Genomic DNA, 20,829 nt, shown 5'->3' on the forward strand with positions numbered 1-20,829 from the left:
CGTGGCTTTCCGGAGAGGCCCGTGCGTCGGAGACCGCGGAATTTAACACGTGATCGGCGCGGCTGCGTTTTTCCCGCCTTTAGGTCAACACGTGTCTGTACTTTTTGACCGTGAAAACCGCTAATTAGCTTTCCATCCTTTTGAGCGCGATTCCACAATGGAAAGAGCGTTGAAGTAGTGAGTATACGAGATGAACAATGCTTACAACAGTTTCTACAAAAAGAGATGTATTGGTTACAATATGTAAAACATGTTGGTTTAGCCTGGTTTTGGCTTCTAATAGACTCTAGTTATAATTTACCACGATGACTCGAGCTGCAATTCACTATGCAAAGTAAAGAAAAGTATTCTGTATTTCTACAAAACGAGATGTATTGGTTACAATAGGTAAAACATATTGGTTTAGCCTGCTTTTGGTTTCTAAAAGACTCTCGTTATAATTTACCACGATGACTGGAGCTGAAATTCATTGTTCACTAGACAACCTTTCAGTTTGCGAGGATGTTTTTTTTTTTTAAATAACCTTCTAACGTCACTATTCGTCACTGTTTTGTTAAATATCACAAAATAACATAGGAAAGGCCCATATGACAGAATACTTTTCTTTACTTTTGCCTCTTATTTCAGTGATGATAATACGCAATTCATTATGCAGTATCAACAAGCAAACGCTACACGGTCAAACTTCTATTAGGCGGCCACTGGAGTCAAGTGGCTATCAATTATCAGGTACCTTACATATTCATAAAAGCATTCATTGAATGTCTTGGCACGCAGCATGTCTAGCGTTAACGTTGTGTTCCTTAATCACAGACTCATTTACTCGAGTTTATTTCAGTGTCAGGAATATTCACATCTACAAATACGAAAAGTAAAGTAAACGTTGCACAACTTCAACAATACAAACACTTTGAAATTCCAAATTTTCATTAGAAAACATGAATATTCTACACAAAATGGAGGCTAATCCTAAGGTAATAGTCCCCTTCACAGTTCCCTGCGCCATCTTGAAAGGTAGCCGTGCCTTTGCATCGAAGCAAGACGAACGGTGAGCTTGCAATGATAGAGACATGTGAATAATCGTCCAAGGTGTTAAAAAAGGTCTCTATCATTGCAAGCTCACCGTTCGTCTCACTTCGATGCAAAGGCACGGCTACCTTTCAAGATGGCGCAGGGAACTGTGAAGGGGTCTATTGGTAGCTCGGAGACTGAACTAGTGCCTATCTGGATTTTCTATCTTTTCTACAACTGAAATAGCCGCCCAACGGAGCTTCCTGCAGATGTCAGTGTATCAACGTTTTCTTGGCTAAATATAAGCTTCTATTTTAATTCGTTCTACTTTCTCAGTTCTACTCTATCATATTCAATAGAGGGGTTTCATGACAGGGAAGAACAAATATATCTTTTTTTTCTTTTTCTTTTTCTTGAAATATCGTGACATCAATTGCAATTTATATGAACAATAGATTTTTTTTTTCGTGTTGCTAGAGTGCCTGATTATTAACGTGTTTAGATAATTAGTTTATGTATTCTGCGCGTGCGTGTGACGTCAGAGCCGCCATATTGAATTATCGAACTCTGCAAAAAATATTGATTTTTTTCTCTTCTTCCTTCGAACGTTTATCAGCATTTTTTGCTTTTACAGTCTCTAGGAATGACTCATTCCCAAGATAAGTTTATCATAGTCCCTAAAAACTACATCATTTTTTGTCTCAACTCTTGGCGTCGGTTGACTCACTACTTTCTGACTCTCGTAACGATAAATGATTGTTGAACCGCCACCCGTCGCCATGACGATGAAAAATCTGGGGGCGAAAAATCAGGAAGGATCAGCAGCCATGTTGGATGGAAGATCATTCCCTCATTTTTGTGTGTTTAAAGCTAACATGAAAACACACAAAAAATCAGACATTTTTCTCGATGTGATTTGTGGGATTTCTTTTGTATTTCCATGTTGGCCTCGTACTAAAGTAGTTTTGAGAAGGGTCCATTATAGACCTTTCATACCATGTGTCATTCCCTTGAGTATTATGTTTCTTTGTTTGCCAGAAACACTGGAGGAGATATTACCATCATGAATACGACTAAAGGAAAGAAACTCTCAAGTGAATGTACTTGCGTGACCAAACTAGCACTTTTCTTACCTTTGTTTTCCACTCCTCCCCAGACTCTGCTCTTTCTCTTGCTTCTCTTCTTTGTCTTTCTTCTAACTACAAATCAAGTCATAAAATGTTGAGCTTTGGGCACACGCTGCAAAAGTTGAGCGCGCAACTACGAAACCTCACATATTTTTACTCTGTTTTTATTCCGACTTCTTTTTTACTTATTCACTTGCATTGATTTCCTAGAGGAATTGTTTTGGGGGAAGAAACAATAGGTCTTCTTTTCTTATGCAATAAATAAATAAATAAATAAATAAATAAATAAATGAATGAATGAATGAATGAATGAATGAATGAATGAATAAATAAATAAATAAATAAATAAATAATGAGTGAGTGAGCGAGCGAGGGAGGGAGGGAGGGAGGGAGGGAGGGAGGGAGGGAGGGAGGGAGGGAGGGAGGGAGGGAGTGAGTGAGTGAGTGAGTGAAAAAGTAAAATTTATTTTGCTGTCCAGAAAAATTCCTCTCGGGACGGGTGCAAGTGGTCTATCCAACGCAAGCACTAGTCATTATCACAAGCAGGGTTACCACTGATCTTTGCATGACTAAAAAACCATTTTTTAACGAGCACACTGTACACTTACTGTTAGACCACAGGAAACCCAACTACGAATTGCATCACCTGAACTCTGACATGTGACATTCAGAGGCGTATCCAGCCAAAAATATAGGAGGGGCAGAGTGTGTGGGGAGGGGGGGGGGGGGGGGGGTTGGCCGAAATTTACTTGATTTTTAAGTAACGGCTCATTTTACTGTAAATCCATTATAGACTATTACTTAGGTAGAATAAAACTATATATGGCTGAGGGGGGGGGGGGGGTAGGGGGGCTATAACACTCCCTTGCCCCTCCCTGGATCCATCCACATACATAAACATACGTATATATTCGTAACTTATTTGGATCTAAGTTGATGTGCAACTTTGTACAAAACGCCAAATAAAATATGTCTGTTTGTCTGTCTGGATCCGCCTCTGAGATTCCTTTGAAACTCTTTCAACAGCAAACGTTGCTCCGCTAGCATCAACTTACCAGGTGTTTAGCTTCAGTACATGCTTTAATGTTTCTCGATTTCAATGAATCCGTCACAGTTTTCCACAACTTTCTAGACTCGTAGCTCTCTTGTTTGGAAACAGGTCGCACTCTCTTGTGGAAGATTTTGAGGGTTTTTGTGTCAATCGCCGAAGGCGTCTCCTAGGAAACAAACCAGTATAGACCCTTTTAATAAATTGCCGTTGGTATTTGTGAATATTTAGACACTGATATGAGGCTATGCCTGAGTAAACGAGTCTGTGATCAAGGAACACACCGGTTTTTGACTAATTCGAAAATGGTCAATTGCCCAAAGATCCCTTAGAACCGCGGTGTAAGTTTAAAGGCACGCTAACCTGGTTACTGGTGTACGTAAATTCTATTTTGCCGTTCCACTCGCCGTTCACTTTACAGATGACTTTTCCTGTCGCTGTGTTCTTAACTTCTCCTGTTATACGATGCAATTTGCCGCCATAGAAGGGCTTCGTGTGGAAGGTAACTGACGAGTTATAGCCTGTTTTTGCACACGTTATGTGAACCTTGCCACCAAGTTCTACCCAAGGGAATGTCAGAATTGACCTGGTATAGACGGAATAGAGAGGTTTATGCTTAGGTGAAACGTTGAACTTCACAAGAGCCGAACCTAATTGAAGCAATGGGTAACAAGGCGGTCTTCTATGATGTCATTAGGTTCGGCCCATGTAAAGTTCGACGTTTGATCTTAGTCTAAGCATCTCGTTTACGGCAAAAGTGAAACACTGACAATAAAAACGCTTTTAAAAAAGTGAAAACGATTGAAAACAAGCTGGTTGGCTGTCATTCTGACTCCAAGGGCTGTTCTTCTTCCTCTCAAATCAACAAATCGACCCTAACTAATACAAGCTGGTTATAGATGTGCAATGGGGTCTTAAATCGACTGTCTAGCTGCTAGAGGCAACTTCACACAGGCTTTCAGTTCGACCCCGTTGAGCGGCGCCACTAGTGTAATTGTGGTGATGAATAGCGATAACTTTTGTCTCATTAGAGCCAATTAAATGACACAACACGAATACAGAAGGCATCTTACCTGCCGTAAGCATTAGGGAAGGTGAAATGATAGTCCTCGCCTTTGTCTATCAACGATATCACAGCTGGTAAAATAATATAAAATTATGATTAGATCTTGGAAAACGACGGTTAACGAAATAAATGAAATATAATACGCATCTTCTTTCACAGAGGGTAACCTTGTTTAAAATAACTCTCTCGCTCTAGTGTTTCTAGGTCATTAACGAAAAATACGACCGAGAAGGACTGTAGGGAGATAGGGGTACAGTAAATGTTTTATCAAAAAACGTATTGGGCTACCTGTGGTGGGCGCCATATTTTTTTGTATTCTTACCTTCCCCAATATTGTTTACTCCGATTGACATGCCATAAAATTTCGACTTCGTCCATAAATGAGCATTGAAACATATTTTCTTGTGCGGACACTCGGCGTAGAAACCAGACACTGTAGTGAAAGAGAATGAAAAAAATGAGAATAAAAGAGAGAAGGGAAGGGAAAGAAAGGGGAGAGAATAAAAAATGGCCATGTGCAATACAAGATGGCCGCCGTATCGTCGAAGTAGTCCATTGACCCTGTTCACGCGAGCCTCACATTTTGAGATCATTGCATTTATGACCTATCTCATGTCAGGCTCTAAAGCATACGAGATCGCAAATCTGTGATTGCAATAGCATTGGGGGACCTGTGGTAAGTTATGTCGAGCGAGTCCTGAGCACTACTGACCTGGTGGATGATGGGATACCTGTTCCGCAAAAAACCTGACCGTTCGATCATCTTCACTGGCTGAGACGTCGTTAGCTGTGTTCAATGGATTTCTTTCAACTCCTGTACTACACGCCTCTCGCACGTCCCAGGAGCAACTGAATGTTTCACCTAAGATTGGATTGTACGGTTTCTTGGCAAGAGCACCCTATAAAGAGAAACAGCATTGGTTAGGATGTTTACCAGAACAAAGGTAAATTCCAACCCTTTGCACTTACTCTCAATTCTGGGGGTCAACATTCCCTGAAGTCTCGGGTTTGATTACTGGTTTTTTTTGTTTTTTTGGGGGGGGGGGGGGGGGGGGGGATGGGAGGGTCTCTCCCTTGATTCATAGTTTTTTCTAGAGGTTCTCCAGGTTCCTTCATTCAAAAAGCCAAATTTCAATTTTATAATAATAATGGGTTCTTATATAGCGCATTTCATATATCTCAATGCGCTTCACATTCATTAAAATAATAATAATAATAATAATAATATTTATTTATAAAGCGCAAATACAAATCTGTTCTAAGCGCTAGTAAACAAACGACAAAGACAACGACAAAATAAAATAATTTACAAAGAATATGCTAATTTGAAGAGATAAGTTTTAAGTTCAGTTTTGAATGAGGCAAGACTTGATGCATTTCGGAGAGATATTGGAAGTGAGTTCCAGAGTTCAGGAGCAGCCACAGAGAAGGAGCGATGACCATAAGATTTAAGATTATAAGAATGTGCTGATAGAAGAACTTGTGATGCAGAACGAAGATTACGGTTCGGTTTATACACTGAAATGAGTTCCCGGATATAGATAGGAGATTGGCCATGAAGAGCTTTAAAAGTAAGTAATAGGATTTTATATTTGATTCTAGATTCAATTGGTAGCCAATGCAGATTAACGAGGATAGGTGTAATGTGGTCATGTTTATGGGAAAGAGTGATTATTCTGGCAGCAGCATTCTGTACAGATTGTAGTTTATCTAAGAGTTTGTTTGGTAAGCCAAAGAGCAGAGAGTTACAGTTGTCGAGTTTGGAGGATATGAACGCGTGGACGAGAGTTTCAGTTGTTTTCAAAGAGATGTATTTTCTTATTTTAGCAATGTTTCTGAGATGATAAAAAGAAGACTTGCAAATATTATTCACATGACGAACCAAAGTAAGATGCGTATCAAATATGACACCAATGTTCCGAGCATGCATTGAGGGCATTATCACATCAGAACCAAATTGAAGAGAAGGAAGAGTTAACTGTGGGCTGTGCTTTGAAGAAAATAACAGGAATTCAGTTTTGCCTTTATTTAGTTTCAATTTATTTGTAGTCATCCAAGCATCAATATCAGATAGACAGTTTTCAATCAGATTCATGGAATCATTAAGGGACAAATCATCATTACAGGAGAAAGGAATATATAATTGAGTGTCATCAGCATAAGGGTGGAAAGACATTCTGTGTATTCGGAGGATATCAGCTACTGGAGAAGTATAAAGGAGATACAACAAAGGACCAAGTACAGAACCTTGAGGTACGCCACAATCAAGTTGAAGGGCTTCAGAAGAAAAATCATCAATGGAAACAAATTGAAAGCGATCAGTGAGGTAGGACTTAAACCATTGAAGAGCTATGCCAGAAATGCCAAATTTTGTATGGAGACGATCTAGAAGAATTTGATGATCAACTGTGTCAAATGCAGCAGATAGGTCCAAGAGTAGCATGGCAACACAAGAACGATTGTCAATGGAGTGGAGGATATCATTTTGTACTCGAAGAAGAGCAGTTTCACAGCTATGAAATGTTTTGTATGCAGACTGCAATGGTTCATGGAGATTGTTCAGAGACAGATAATCATTTAGCTGAAGGGAAACGACTTTTCCAATAATCTTGGAGATATTCTTTAAATTAGAGATAGGGCGATAATTTCCAAAAATTTCATGATCAAGAGATGGTTTTTTCAGTAACGGTTTTAAAACAGCAACTTTAAGAGAAGATGGAACAACACCAGTTTGAAGTGACAGGTTAACGATTTCACATATAGTAGGCAGTAATGCACCAAAATGTCCAAGTAGGAGACTTGCAGGAAAAGGATCAAGACTACAGGATTTAGATGACATCTTTTTTTTATCAGTGGAGGACTTTACGGGCTGCGTATTTAGGCACTCATGGCAGCCGTGCAGCTTACAATCATGACTGTGAAATGTTAGTAGATTAGTATTATGCCTTCAAATTGGGATAGGCTGTTGAACCGGGAGACAATCCCCTACTCCTACACGAATAATTCAACAGGTTCTTTTATGTCACCCATTTACTGTAGGTTAGGAAGGGTTGGGAGAATGGACCGTGCCCTGAATTTGCTCAGAGCTTGTTCAGGGTGAGTACTGATAACTTTCAACGTTTGAAAACAAAAGACTTTCCTCCTCTAGGGTGGGAATCTTTTTATATTATTATATTTCATTGTTTTGACCAAAGGTAGGGATTTAGATCAAAGCGTTTGTAGAAAAAGAGGTTATATCAGGACGGAGGGAGATGGGGGTGGGGCAGTCATCAACAATTGAAACATTGAAATACACCATTCAACCAATTGACTGTTTTCTCAAGGTTTACGTGCGCATTCAAATTTAAGGAACTTGACGGGCCACGATACCAAACAGGAGCTTTATAATGAGAAATATCATACATTTCTAAGAATTTGTTTTCGATAAGAATTCATAAAATTGATTATTCTCCTCTTTAAATATAAAACTTTCTTCTCAATTTTACTGAATTTGCGTTTTTCAGTTTTGCGGCCCGTCGAGTTGGTGCGCACGCAACCTTAAGAAAACGGTCTGTTGAAACAGGTTATATACAACTACTTCAAATATGATTGGTGAAAGTTGTGTTGCACGTAGTATACCAAATTAGAAATACACTATGTGAGATGTGAATTCAATAAGCGAAAGGCCACAGCGATATGGAATTCACCTAACGTTTGTATGCACGTTTTTCCGGCATATGTTCTGTGCTGACATCATTTACATATGAATACAAAACATTTCAAGCTTAGTAGCAAAATGCAACATGGAAGACGCAACTAACCCTTCACCAACCTTTTTTCAAATAGCTGTATTTAATGGGGAGCTCAGTTGTAATTGAAAGTATCGTAAATATACCTTTCTTCCCACATGGAATGAAGTCAAAAAGAATTTTAAAACTGCCAACATCCTGTCTTCTGCTGTGACACCGTCAGGTATACTACAAGTCAACGCATCGAGATTATTAGACAAAAATACTTTGGTAAATAGAATCGCGCAGCTGAAATTTGATGGGGGAGGGGTGGGAGGAGTCTTTTGTCTTTGCGTATGTAACGCATAGATGCCATGTTGGTTGACATGAGAAAAGGATTTGGTCTAAATTTCCTTCGTTATGTCAAACAATATGATTTGCTTGTCTATAAAGTGTCGACTTTTCTGTCCTTGTGCTTGTAACGTCATAGCAGCCAAGTTGGATAACTTGAATTTAAAAATTGGTCTTGTTTTCTCTAGACATGTCATTCGACATAGTAGCCTTGTCTTTTGTCTTTTTGTGGAGGTTTTGCACCATCACGTGACGGCAGCCATGTTAGATGGAAGGCAAAAAGGGATTTTACAGTTCTGTCATCTAACCACAGGCAGCCCAAGCTGTGTTTTTGGCGCCGCAACGTGACGGTGCAAAGCCCCTATTCTACATGCCACTCAATGAACGAAGAAAAGGTATTCAAAGCTATTTGCTTACCTGATAAATAAATCAGGATGAGCGAAGAAATCTGCATACATCTCTAGTAAAGACCGCGGCTCTAATATGAATGTGGGGAGGACAACCTAAAAAGAGAGAAAAATACAAATAATCAGTCAAATTACAGACAGACAGACCGACACAGACAGACAGACAGGCAGACGGACGGACAGACAGACAGACCGACACAGACAGACAGACCGACACAGACAGACAGACGGACAGACAGACCGACACAGACGGACAGACAGACAGACAGGCAGACAGTCAGACCGACCGACACAGACAGAAATAAGATTAATTTACAGAAAAAACTTCTTGTCAATACCGATATATAATATGATGGATAGATTATCTACTGGAAGCAGAGGGTTTGCAACGAAATTAAAAAGGACGAACAAATACTTTCCATCCTTCCAAAAACAACGAAAATATGATGTTTCGTGAGAGGAAAAAAACGCGGGCAAACATTTGTCACGCAAAACATGAAGACATTAAAAAAACAATTCCCTCGATAATGGGTTTTTCAAGAAAAAGGAAATGTTTTGTATGTTTATGTAACTAAATATAAACAAGATTAGCATTTGAAGTTAAAAGCCTCGTGTTGACTCGAGGAAATGGGTCAAGGGTTTCGTGATTTGCTCCTTGACGAATTTACATACAGTCTTACACGTTATTTGAATAGCCCCTTTCAAAGTTCCCTACGCCATCTTGAAAGGCAGCGTGCATTTGTATCGAAGCGAGTGGAACGGCGAGCTGGCAATGATAGAGACATGTGAATAATTGTTCAAGATTTTAGAAAAAGCACTATCATTGCAAGCTCACCGTTCGTCTTGCTTCGATACAAGCTAGTGCACGGCTGCCTTTCAAGATGGCGCGGAGAACTTTGAAAGGGACTATTCTCTGTTCAAAGTCCATGGTATGTTTTTGAGAGTTTTCAACGGGTTCTCCTGATTTCCTCTCTTAGCAAAACCTAACGCTTTAAACAGACGTCATTTGCTTGGACGTATTTTTTTTTTCCATTTCAGATCAAGTGTCATTCTCTAGAGTATCATTTCATTTTTTAACGTTTGCGCACGGAAAGACATAAATATTGATACGATTCCAACGATTCTTATTTTCAATAGAACAGCAAGTGGCCTGAGCAAAATACATAACGCGCAAAGTCCACGATCCCCGAAAGGAATTATTGGTTAAACATTTTATTTAGCCTGTTTTTGAGCAGGGACTCAGCACAATGTAGATTTCTCATATAGGTTGCTATCAATAGACGTCACTTCCGGTAACAGCTCTTTTTTGATGGCTTGTAGAATCCTGGAGGTTGTTTTGATCTCTTGTTTTCTGGTTTGATGTCGTGAAAATAGTCAAATACAATAGTTTGGGGACTTATTTTGATATGTTTTGACTTTACCGCTAGTTGCCCCCCAGTCAACTGTTTGTTTGCCCCCCAGTCAACTCCAAAAAGTCACGTGATTGATAGTAAGCAATTGAATGAAGTAGAATTCCACCATTTTAAGGAATGAAGAATTATTATTTTAAGGGGTTCTCTTGGCAGAATCATGGAAAATGCTATTCATAATACAATGTCGAATTCCCAATTCTGATTGGTTGATCAGCTGGATCTTAGCAATCATACCTTTGTTAGATCCATGCCAAGTTTCAGTTGGGACATCAGATGTAGAATAACGCTTTTATGTTCTTCTACGCTTTGGTTATCAGGCTCCTCTCCTGTGCTGTAGACCACCTTATCTTCCTCTTCATCATCCAAAGGTACTTGAGATACTGAAAAAAAAAAAAAGTAAAATGACAAAGAAAATAATCATACAAAGGAAAGACCAACTAGACAAACAAAGAAATAATAGAATAGAAAACGCGCGCGCGTGCTGTGTGCAGTTATAAAGCATGCGAGGGTTGGCACAACACGAGAGAAGTGTTAGGAGACGCACGGCGCGTAGCGGATCCGAACCTCAAGTGTGCTTAATAACTGTGCACAGCACGGCAAGCAAGTTTTTCATGTATTTCTTTGTAATATATACAATATGAGTGCCCGTGTTGAATACGATGTTCTTGGAGTGCAACCAAGTGATCTCGAAATCCATTGAGATATAGAACAGCCGCCATGTTGGTTGAACCGCTTTAACAGGTTTTTCAAAACCGGTACCAAATCAATGCACACTACCATTTATGGAGTGTAATCGATAAAAAACCTGTTTAGAGCAAAATAAATGAGGCACGAAAATACACAAAAACCGGTTTAACAGGATTTCCAAAACCAGTACCAAAACAATGCGGAAAATGCGGAGTGTAAAACGTCTGCGCATGCTCTGAACAGTATGCAAATTAGTCAAAACATAAGTAAATTTGACTTTCAAACATGCCTGATAAATTGGACTTCACAAAATGCCAAAACTTAGTGTCCATTCTTGAAACGTAAGGCTAATTCTTTCATATTGTGTTTGTTAATACAGTATCTTGGTCTGACAAAAGTATACTCTCGAACTTTTTTGTATACTTTGAGAAAACAAACATTTATTTTCTCACTCAAACTCTTCAAAATTCTTAGAAAAGGTGTTGAGATGCACGCATGCGCAAACTCTTTTCTCTAGTGTCGATAATGCGTGTATACTATGTGCTATTTGTGTGCTCGCTAGATTTGTAACAGTGATTTTATAATAAAATATGCAAGGATGGGTAATGTTTTGGCAGTGGCTCCTCGACTAATAAATCCAAATGAAATTAAGAAGTTAATTAGTTTTGAAGAGGAAAAGGGGAAATTGGAGTTAACCCTAATACTAAGAAGAAAACGAAATATGTTTTAAATTTATTTCTGCAAAGTATCCGTCACTACAGACACCTATTATCGAGCAATGATTTCAAAGAGCTTCGGGGACGTAGAAAAGACCTTGGTCATTAGGGATGGTGGGAAGTGTACCATTTTCCCGCCAAAACACACGCGTATGCGTTGCATGTTTAGAGTTTCCCACAATGCACCGTTTCACAATCTCAGAAGAGATCTAAGGAGAGGTATGGTAAATACGCCATTCCTAGATCGAGTAAAAAACTGGGTTGAGCTGGCATTGCAGTGCATTGTGGGACCGTTTTAGGGGACAAAATGGACGCCATCTTGGAAAAATGTCCCATAAAACAGTCCCACAATGCACTGCAATGTCAACTCGAAGTGCCATTTTTTCCTCAACCTTGAAAAGGTCAATACTTGTTGATGCCCAGTAACTGAACAAATGAAATCATGTCCTGACACAGGTACAATAAAGATCGACTTACCCAACGCCGTATCCATGTTCTCTAAAGCCCTTTCACAGCAAGACATCTTTTCATCTCCACCGCTACTTGCTTTATCTGTTTTACTCTGAGAACGAGCCGAGCTTTGGCTTCGGTGAGACCTGAAGTGCCTCATGTCTGGACTACGCTTTGCTTCTTCACTGGGAGGGGTGGGTTTGCTAGAAGTAGAAGGAAAGAACATGTCAGTTGAGAGATTTTTAAACCCTCACATCTCTGAGGTCTCTTCTTTCTGGAATTTTTTCCACCGGATTTTCAAAAGTTGTGTCAGAGTTCGATCTGTGAGATAGCCATGCCCTGACTTAGATCAGCCCAGAGTTTGCTTCAGGGTTCAATCTGTGAGTCAGTCGTGACCTGACAAGATCAGCCCAGAGGGTGTTTCAGGGTTTGATCTGTGAGATAGCCATGCCCTGACTTAGATCAACCCAGAGTTTGTTTCACTGTTCAATCTGTGAGTCAGTCGTGACCTGACTAGATCAGCCCAGAGGTTGTTTCAGGGTTCAATCTGTGAGTTAGCCGTGACCTGACTAGATCAGCCCAGAGGTTGTTTCAGGGTTCAATTTGTGAGTTAGCCATGCCCTGACCTAGATCAGCTCAGAAGTTGTTTCCGGGTTCTATTAAAAATTATATATAATATTTTTCATTATATATATTTTTTCGTAGAGGCATAAACTATGTTATTATCATTACAAACTATGTACGAACACTTGCACTTAATATTTTAAAAATCCAAAGATTTGAAAGCGAATGTAGCCTACGAAACGAGCTCAGTTTTCCTTTGTATATTTATTGTTTATTGCAGCATTTACACATTTTACAATAACCAAATGTCAAACCTACAGACAACGCTTCAGCACTCTCACCTTAAAACCCAAATACACTGTAGCAAGATTTAAACTAAGAGAAACTATTTTCACAAACTCCAAAACCGATTTAACACTGAAATGTTTGAAATTTATTGGGTAATTTTTTCTCTCGCAACTTCACTGGAGCTTAGAAAATAGATTCAATTTTCTTGATTTTGAATAATTTACAATGTCTTTCAGAGACAACTGAGCCGTAGAGAACACCACATTATTCTAAATTAATCAAAATCTCTTAAAAACTCTATATGTCTTTACAGAACAAAAAAATATGTATATATCTACGCTAAAGAAGAACTTAGATTTCAAATTTTGTAAATTTGTGAAGCAGTAATATTATGGTGCTTGTGGAATAGAAATACTTGTAGACTTACTAAGTTATTCTTTAGATTCGTGTTATCGTTGTAAAATTATGTGTGGAATGACTTTGTTTTACCTTATTGGCGAGCGAGAAACTTCAGAATGATTGAAAGAAGGTATTCTCGCTTTGCAGAATTCCTCTACAAAATAATTCTACCAAATTCAAAGAAAAGTACCGTCTTCTCGAAAGAGATCTACGAATTCATTCATCGTTCGCTTCCTCTTGATCGCTCAGCATTAAATATTTATAGAACGAAGCATATTTTTATAGCGAGTGGTCGATTTGAATCGTGACGTCGATGGAAAAATAACACTTATGACGTCAGAGAGCGAGCTATCTTCATCAAAATCGAATCTTGTTTCTCAGCTCAGCTTATTATTCACATTTTATCTCATAACGACAGCGAAAAACAGCTTGTTTCTCATATACATTAGTTTGGATTATGATGAAGATTTCACAACGTTAAATCTTGATATAAAACTATGCAATGCGATATCTTTAGCGTTCAGTTGGTGATAACCATTAGTCTATTATTTATTTATTGGTTTATGATGTTATTTTTGCGTTATTATAAAAAGACTTTTTCAGTTTTCGTTCACCTTTGTGGAATTCTCTTCGTCTTTGACGTTCTTCACCAGAAAAGAAATCGAAATAGCGCAGAGCAGCCGTGACGTTATAAAAACGAAGACAAAGGCGAAATTCAGACAAACAAACTTACAAGTTTACTTTCAGCAGATAACTTTCACAGCAGATTACAGCTGATCTTAGTTTACATGGGTTATTATTGTAACTTTAAGTAAAAATAATAAAATCGGTTCGTATAATCCTCGTAGCGGTTAAACAGAATGCAATGTTTGTCCGATTCTTTAAGCTATTTTTAGAATCAGCGCGCTGCGCTAATAGCCTGTATTATAAATATTGCATATTGATGGCTGATTTAGTTTTCTTAAATCTATCATATCAATAACATAATAAATTAATATTTGAGCGCGCAAATACCCAAAATTAAATGTGTGCATTTCAAATCTCGTGCACTAAAGCGTGCGATGCGAACAGAGGATATATATTTAACGCTATTTTTGAAGGATTCTTAATAAATCTAGAAATTTTTTTTGAGACGCCTGACAAAAAGCATGTGAGACATCGAATGTTAACACATGGGGGTTCGCGCTGTTAAAAACGTAAAATACAAAAAAGACATTTTGAATTTCGAAAAATACCGCTGCGTTACTTGATTATACTCATTTACTTAGAGTTAGCCTAATAGCGCAGCGCACTGATTCTAAAAATAGCTTAAAGATTCGGACAAACATTGTATTCTGTTTAACCGCTACGAGGATTATACGAACCGATTTTATTATTTTTACTCAAACTAGACTGTCGTATGAGTTTTGATCCCAATTTTCGCTTTGGGTTTTTTATCAGCTAGAAACTGATGTACTATGATAAAATGACTGTTTGAAGCGGTATTTTCAATTGTACAAAGATGTTTTGTTGCATTTGTGTCAGAATGTTGCTTTGTCAGGCTTTTTTATAGAAAATATATGGGAAATAAGCAAATGAAGGCCTAAACCTCATTCTCGAATAAAATTTTTGCTTTGGGTTAACACTTTGATTCCACTTTCATCGGTCATCTCCACTTCCAAACAAGTTAAACTTTCTGAATAACAAGATTTTAGCCTTGTACAACAGCCTTTCTTCAAGAAAATAGTTTTTGGCGCGCACCGCTTGAATACGAAAAGTGTTCTCTCTTAAAAGTTCTTATTACGTAAAAAGATAAGAAAGCATTTGATTTTTTTTATGACTATAAAAATCAATCGAACGCAAGAAGCAAAACACAGGATATCCACTAACAGCTTTATAACGGAGAGACAATTAAATAAACACGAGGTATCAATAAAAACCAATTTTGTTGTTATAACAAACCGACCACAGTCTGTGCGATTCTTTTTGTTTACTAGAAAGTGCGTTACACACCACAGGCAACCCATAAGAAACAAAACACCAACGAGCTGTCAGTTTACAGCGCCGATCTGATTACAGCTTATGTAAAAGAACCTGATCACAACACAGGAAACCCACAAAGAGCAAAGTTAATTTTCTAAAAAAAGCAACAACAACAACAACAACAACAAAAATTAGCCGGGTTCCCTGTGTCTGAACTAGATTCTTGGTGTGCAAGAAATCACCTTTTCGGCGCTAGCCGTCACGTGGTATAAATGGTAATGGATTACGTTACTGTCACCAAAATGTCCAGACATTGTTCTCGGATTTCCATACTCAATTTTTTAAAAAGAAATAATAATACTAAACATAATAGTAAGAAAAGCTTCAAGCAAGTTAGAAAAATGATATTTTGCTTGTATTTAGAGAACTAACTAAACGAACTCAGTAAATAATTTATTTAAAAGTCAGTACATTCGTACGGAAATCCGAGAACAACGTCTGAACTTCTTGGTAACCGTAACACAATGCAACACAATTTATACCACGCGACGGCTAGTGCCGGAAAGGTGAATCGGTAATGACGTCATGTTGTATTGCTATTTGCCAATCCGTAGTGTAAGGGGAAAAACTTGGTCGAGTTGACATTGCAGTGAATTGTGGGACTGTTTTGGGGGCGAAATAAACGCTAACTTCAAAAAAAAATTTTTTTCAACTCACAAATCAAACCCTGAAACAACCTCTGGGCTGATCTAAGTCAGAGCATGTTTAACTCACAGATCAAACCCTGAAACAACCTCTTGGCTGATCTAAGTCAGGGCATGGCTAACTCACAGACCAAACCCTGAAACAACCTCTGGGCTGATCTAAGTCAGGGTATGGCTAACTCACAGATAGAATCCTGAAACAACCTCTGGGCTGATCTAAGTCAGGGCATGGCTAACTCACAGATTGAACTCTGAAACAACCTCTGGGCTGATCTAAGTCAGGATATGGCTAACTCACAGATAGAACCCTGAAACAACCTCTGGGCTGATCTAAGTCAGGGCATGGCTAACTCACAGATTGAACCCTGAAACAACCTCTGGGCTGATCTAAGTCAGGGCACGGCTAACTCACAGATCGAACCTTGAAACAACCTCTGGGCTGATCTAAGTCGGGGCATTGCTAACTCACAGATCGGAGAAAACCCCCTAACAAACTCTACTTAACCGATGTCGACCCAGTGTTGGAAGGCTAAGGCACTACTGCTATACCACCCTTGATTCCCAATAAAAATAAGGGGTTGACGCGTGATTTGGAACACATTACGCGCCGTCAAGAGGCATGTACTGTACTCAATACCTTGTTTTTGATTTGTCCAAAGGCTCTAGATTCACTGTAATGAAATAACAACAATATAATCAATATACACTCAATAGCCCACTTCCGAGATATGCTTGTCACGCACAAAGGTTTCAGTATGAGGCAACGTGCTAAATGCTCAGTCATTCGTGACAAGCGGTAAGAATAAATTTAATTTAGCACGTAGCCTCATACTGAAACCTTTGGGCGTAACAAGCGAAGCATATCTCGGAGGTGGATTATAGCAAAATCATTTTCAGGTTTAAAAAAAAAAAAAAAAAAAAAAAAAAAACGAAAAAAACACACACACACAAAGAACATAGAACAAGGGAAATACGTTAATAAGATTTAGAAAGACGTTAATAATCATTCACCTCAGGCTCAGTGAATATGGAGAATATTTACCTCACCGCTCGAAGACTCGCGTCTCGGTAAATATTCCCCGATATTCACTTCGCCTTCGGCGAATAATTGCTAAATATCTCATGATACAACCCGTGAAATGTTCATGAATGGTTGCACTGAGAGAAAGCATGGAGGCTTTTCACACACGCTTTATATCGACTGTGTATCTCATATAAACACGTGCTGAGGAGTAACTGTCATTTCCCAGAATACTTTACGGTCTCAGCCTCTATGTTCCGTGTTTTGACTCGACAATGATTTACGGTATATATAAACAACCTTAAAGCATTTTTCTCCCAAAAAATAATTTAAACAAAAATTAACCGACTGCCATCCAATCACATACTATTTATACGTATTCAATATTCAATATTCAGAAAATAAGTATTTGCTGTGCATTTTTTTCTAAAATTCTTAGAATAAATGTGGAATTAGTAAGAGGAATCGTCTTTCACATGATTGGAGTATTAAGTGATTAAAAAGGCCATTTAACTCTTGAAAAACGACTGCATTTACCATGTTTACCATATGCTAAAATTATATTGTTATATATTTGAAATATTGCTGCAAATATAAGCACCTACAAACAAATTATCTGAAAAACAAATTGTTAATATAAAAATACTGAAATAAAATTCCTTGAAAAAATATATTTTGATGTAAAAAATATTACAAAAAAAAAAAAAAAAAAAAATTGTTAACGTTATTTTTATAATGTAAGTCATTTTGCGTAGTTATCAAAAGTATTCGTAATATACAATGTAATACTTAACCCTAGGAAAAAAAACCATAATATGAAATATGGAATGAAAATGAGAAACTATTAAAGAAAAAAGAGAAATATAAAGAATGATCAATTATGATTCTCAAATATGTTTTTTTTTTTTTGAATATTATTGATTTTCGAGATAAGAATTGAAAAAAGAATAGAATAAAAATGCAGAAGATGAAGATACGAAAATACTAAATGAAAACCAATATATCTATTAAATATCAAAATGAGTAAATGATTTGTACTAATAATAAAATGATAAACGATTTTACCAGCGAGATCAAAATTGTCTTCAGCCGTCTTGAATGAATCGCAAAGTCGTTGTAAAAACGCTTTTTTATGTTGTTGTCGCTTTGTTTCCTCCAATAACAAGGATATAAAATCCAATTCTCACATCTTTGTCTCAAGATTCCTTTGTTTTACTAAATAAGAATATATCATTTACTTCGTAAAAACTGGCAGACGATTCATGGAACAAAGTCGCTTAGACGTGAATATTTAATGAATTTTCGATGTAGCTTTATATGCTAATAATCATTATTGTCAATATTTGCATCTAAGACAGTTAGATAATGTCATTTAGTACGAAAATTTTTCTCTGAAACGCCAAAAAACACGAGTAAAAAACATAAAAATATAGAAAAATACGATTGATTTTTCCCCAACTTTTGTTAAGAATATTCTTTTACTTTAAAGCGAGTTTTCTATTTGGTTTGTCTTAGAAATGTTTCAAACTGAAATAAGGGATTTTTATGAGGAATATCAATCATAATACAGTTTAATATTTAAACATAAAATAGCTAATCCTTTGAGATTAGACCATTAAAAATATCTTTCCACCTCCCCACCACGAATTTAGCATTAGCTAGAAAACATAAAACCGCTAATATTACATTTAGTCTCAGTCCGCCCATTTCGTGAGATCTCCGGCAGACAAGATTATTTGAAATAGGCGTATTATATATATATATATATATATATATATATATATATATATATATATATATATATATATATATATATATATATGGCCAAGATATGTTGAGAATGGTTTTTGAGTGGCATACCATGGAATGTCCCACGATGCACTTGTATTTTATCTTATAAAATATTTGAGACATAACGAGCGCACTGATTGGCTGGCTACCGTGGTTATATCAGAGGCCAGTGACACGCTTGCGCAAAATCAGGTTCAAAAATATTTTATAAAAGCAATGTAAAAACGGATGCTTGTGCCTCTGTACTGTGATATAAACACTCTGTGAGCTGTAGAGCACTCGAAAAGCAAGAGAAAGCACTTGGCTACGCCTCGTGTTCCTAAGCTTGCTTCTTTCGTGCTCTACAGCTCCAAGCGTGCTTATATCACAGTCAGTTCAAAGATATGCGCGCACGTTTTATATTCCTCAAGTATACTAAGCCTTCTCGAGAGTGAGTATACGAGAACTGAAATAGAAATAAAAAGTGGGATATTCCATGGTGTGTCATGAGAAAGCATTGTATAACTATTGTATACAAGTGACAAGTGGGATATTCCATGGTGTGTCACGAGAAAGCATTGTATAACTATTATATACAAGTGACAAGTGGGATATTCCATGGTGTGTCACAAGAAAGCATTGTATAACTATTATATACAAGTGACAAGTGGGATATTCCATGGTGTGTCATGAGAAAGCATTGTATCACTATTATATACAAGTGACAAGTGGGATATTCCATGGTGTTTCACGAGAAAGCATTGTATCACTATTATATACAAGTGAAAAGTGGGATATTCCATGGTGTGTCACGAGAAAGCATTGTATAACTATTATATACAAGTGACAAGTGGGATATTCCATGGTGTGTCACAAGAAAGCATTGTATCACTATTATATACAAGTGACAAGTGGGATATTCCATGGTGTTTCACAAGAAAGCATTGTATAACTATTATATACAAGTGAAAAGTGGGACATTCCATGGTGTGTCACGAGAAAGCATTGTATAACTATTATATACAAGTGACAAGTGGGATATTCCATGGTGTGTCACAAGAAAGCATTGTATAACTATTATATACAAGTGACAAGTGGGATATTCCATGGTGTGTCACAAGAAAGCATTGTATAACTATTATATACAAGTGAAAAGTGGGATATTCCATGGTGTTTCACGAGAAAGCATTGTATAACTATTATATACAAGTGACAAGTGGGATATTCCATGGTGTGTCACGTGAAAGCATTGTATCACTATTATATACAAGTGAAAAGTGGGATATTCCATGGTGTGTCACGAGAAAGCATTGTATAACTATTATATACAAGTGACAAGTGGGATATTCCATGGTGTTTCACGAGAAAGCATTGTATCACTATTATATACAAGTGGGATATTCCTTGGTGTGTCACGAGAAAGCATTGTATAACTATTATATACAAGTGACAAGTGGGATATTCCATGGTGTGTCACAAGAAAGCATTGTATCACTTTTATATACAATTGACAAGTGGGATATTCCATGGTGTTTCACAAGAAAGCATTGTATAACTATTATATACAAGTGACAAGTGGGATATTCCATGGTGTGTCACGAGAAAGCATTGTATCACTATTATATACAAGTGACAAGTGGGATATTTCATGGTGTGTCACAAGAAAGCATTGTATAACTATTATATACAAGTGACAAGTGGGATATTCCATGGTGTGTCATGAGAAAGCATTGTATAACTATTATATACAAGTGACAAGTGGGATATTCCATGGTGTGTCACAAGAAAGCATTGTATAACTATTATATACAAGTGACAAGTGGGATATTCCATGGTGTGTCACGTGAAAGCATTGTATAACTATTATATACAAGTGACAAGTGGGATATTCCATGGTGTGTCACGAGGGTAGGAGGAATTGCATTCTGATTGGCTGTATTTGCGATGACGTAAAATAAATAGAAAAATCGTATCCAATTTATTTAAATTTTGAGATTTTCTGAAGTGAATGTAGACCAATATGACTGACCTGTTTGGAGATTTTCGTTTTGTACTTCAGCGACCTTTAATAAACATTATGAAACAACTGTTATAAATCTCGCATTCTGATTGGTTGGGAGCGCATGCTTTATGAGACCA

At 37.5% G+C, this 20,829-nt stretch overlaps 1 protein-coding gene across 1 annotated transcript in view; it reads right to left on the reverse strand.

Moving 5' to 3' along the window:
- Nucleotides 1-210: 210 nt before the first annotated feature.
- Nucleotides 211-20,829, reverse strand: part of LOC116298963 (oxysterol-binding protein-related protein 11) — a 28,449-nt gene continuing 7,830 nt past the window's right edge. The window contains exons 11-23 of the mRNA XM_089040327.1: nt 20,720-20,753; nt 16,537-16,570; nt 12,010-12,185; nt 10,364-10,509; nt 8,728-8,813; nt 8,127-8,208; nt 4,965-5,151; nt 4,575-4,685; nt 4,260-4,323; nt 3,550-3,772; nt 3,194-3,355; nt 2,145-2,210; nt 211-1,805 (exon numbers count right to left, since the gene is read on the reverse strand). Coding sequence (XP_088896453.1) covers nt 1,713-1,805; nt 2,145-2,210; nt 3,194-3,355; nt 3,550-3,772; nt 4,260-4,323; nt 4,575-4,685; nt 4,965-5,151; nt 8,127-8,208; nt 8,728-8,813; nt 10,364-10,509; nt 12,010-12,185; nt 16,537-16,570; nt 20,720-20,753 — 1,464 coding nt within the window. The 3' untranslated portion in view covers nt 211-1,712. The remainder of the gene's footprint in view (nt 1,806-2,144; nt 2,211-3,193; nt 3,356-3,549; nt 3,773-4,259; nt 4,324-4,574; nt 4,686-4,964; nt 5,152-8,126; nt 8,209-8,727; nt 8,814-10,363; nt 10,510-12,009; nt 12,186-16,536; nt 16,571-20,719; nt 20,754-20,829) is intronic.

The sequence above is a fragment of the Actinia tenebrosa genome, unplaced genomic scaffold (assembly GCF_029948245.1).
Source record: "Actinia tenebrosa isolate PJP-AT-01 unplaced genomic scaffold, QUT_ActTen_1.0 PGA_scaffold7__59_contigs__length_16204524, whole genome shotgun sequence".
Lineage (NCBI taxonomy): Eukaryota > Metazoa > Cnidaria > Anthozoa > Actiniaria > Actiniidae > Actinia > Actinia tenebrosa.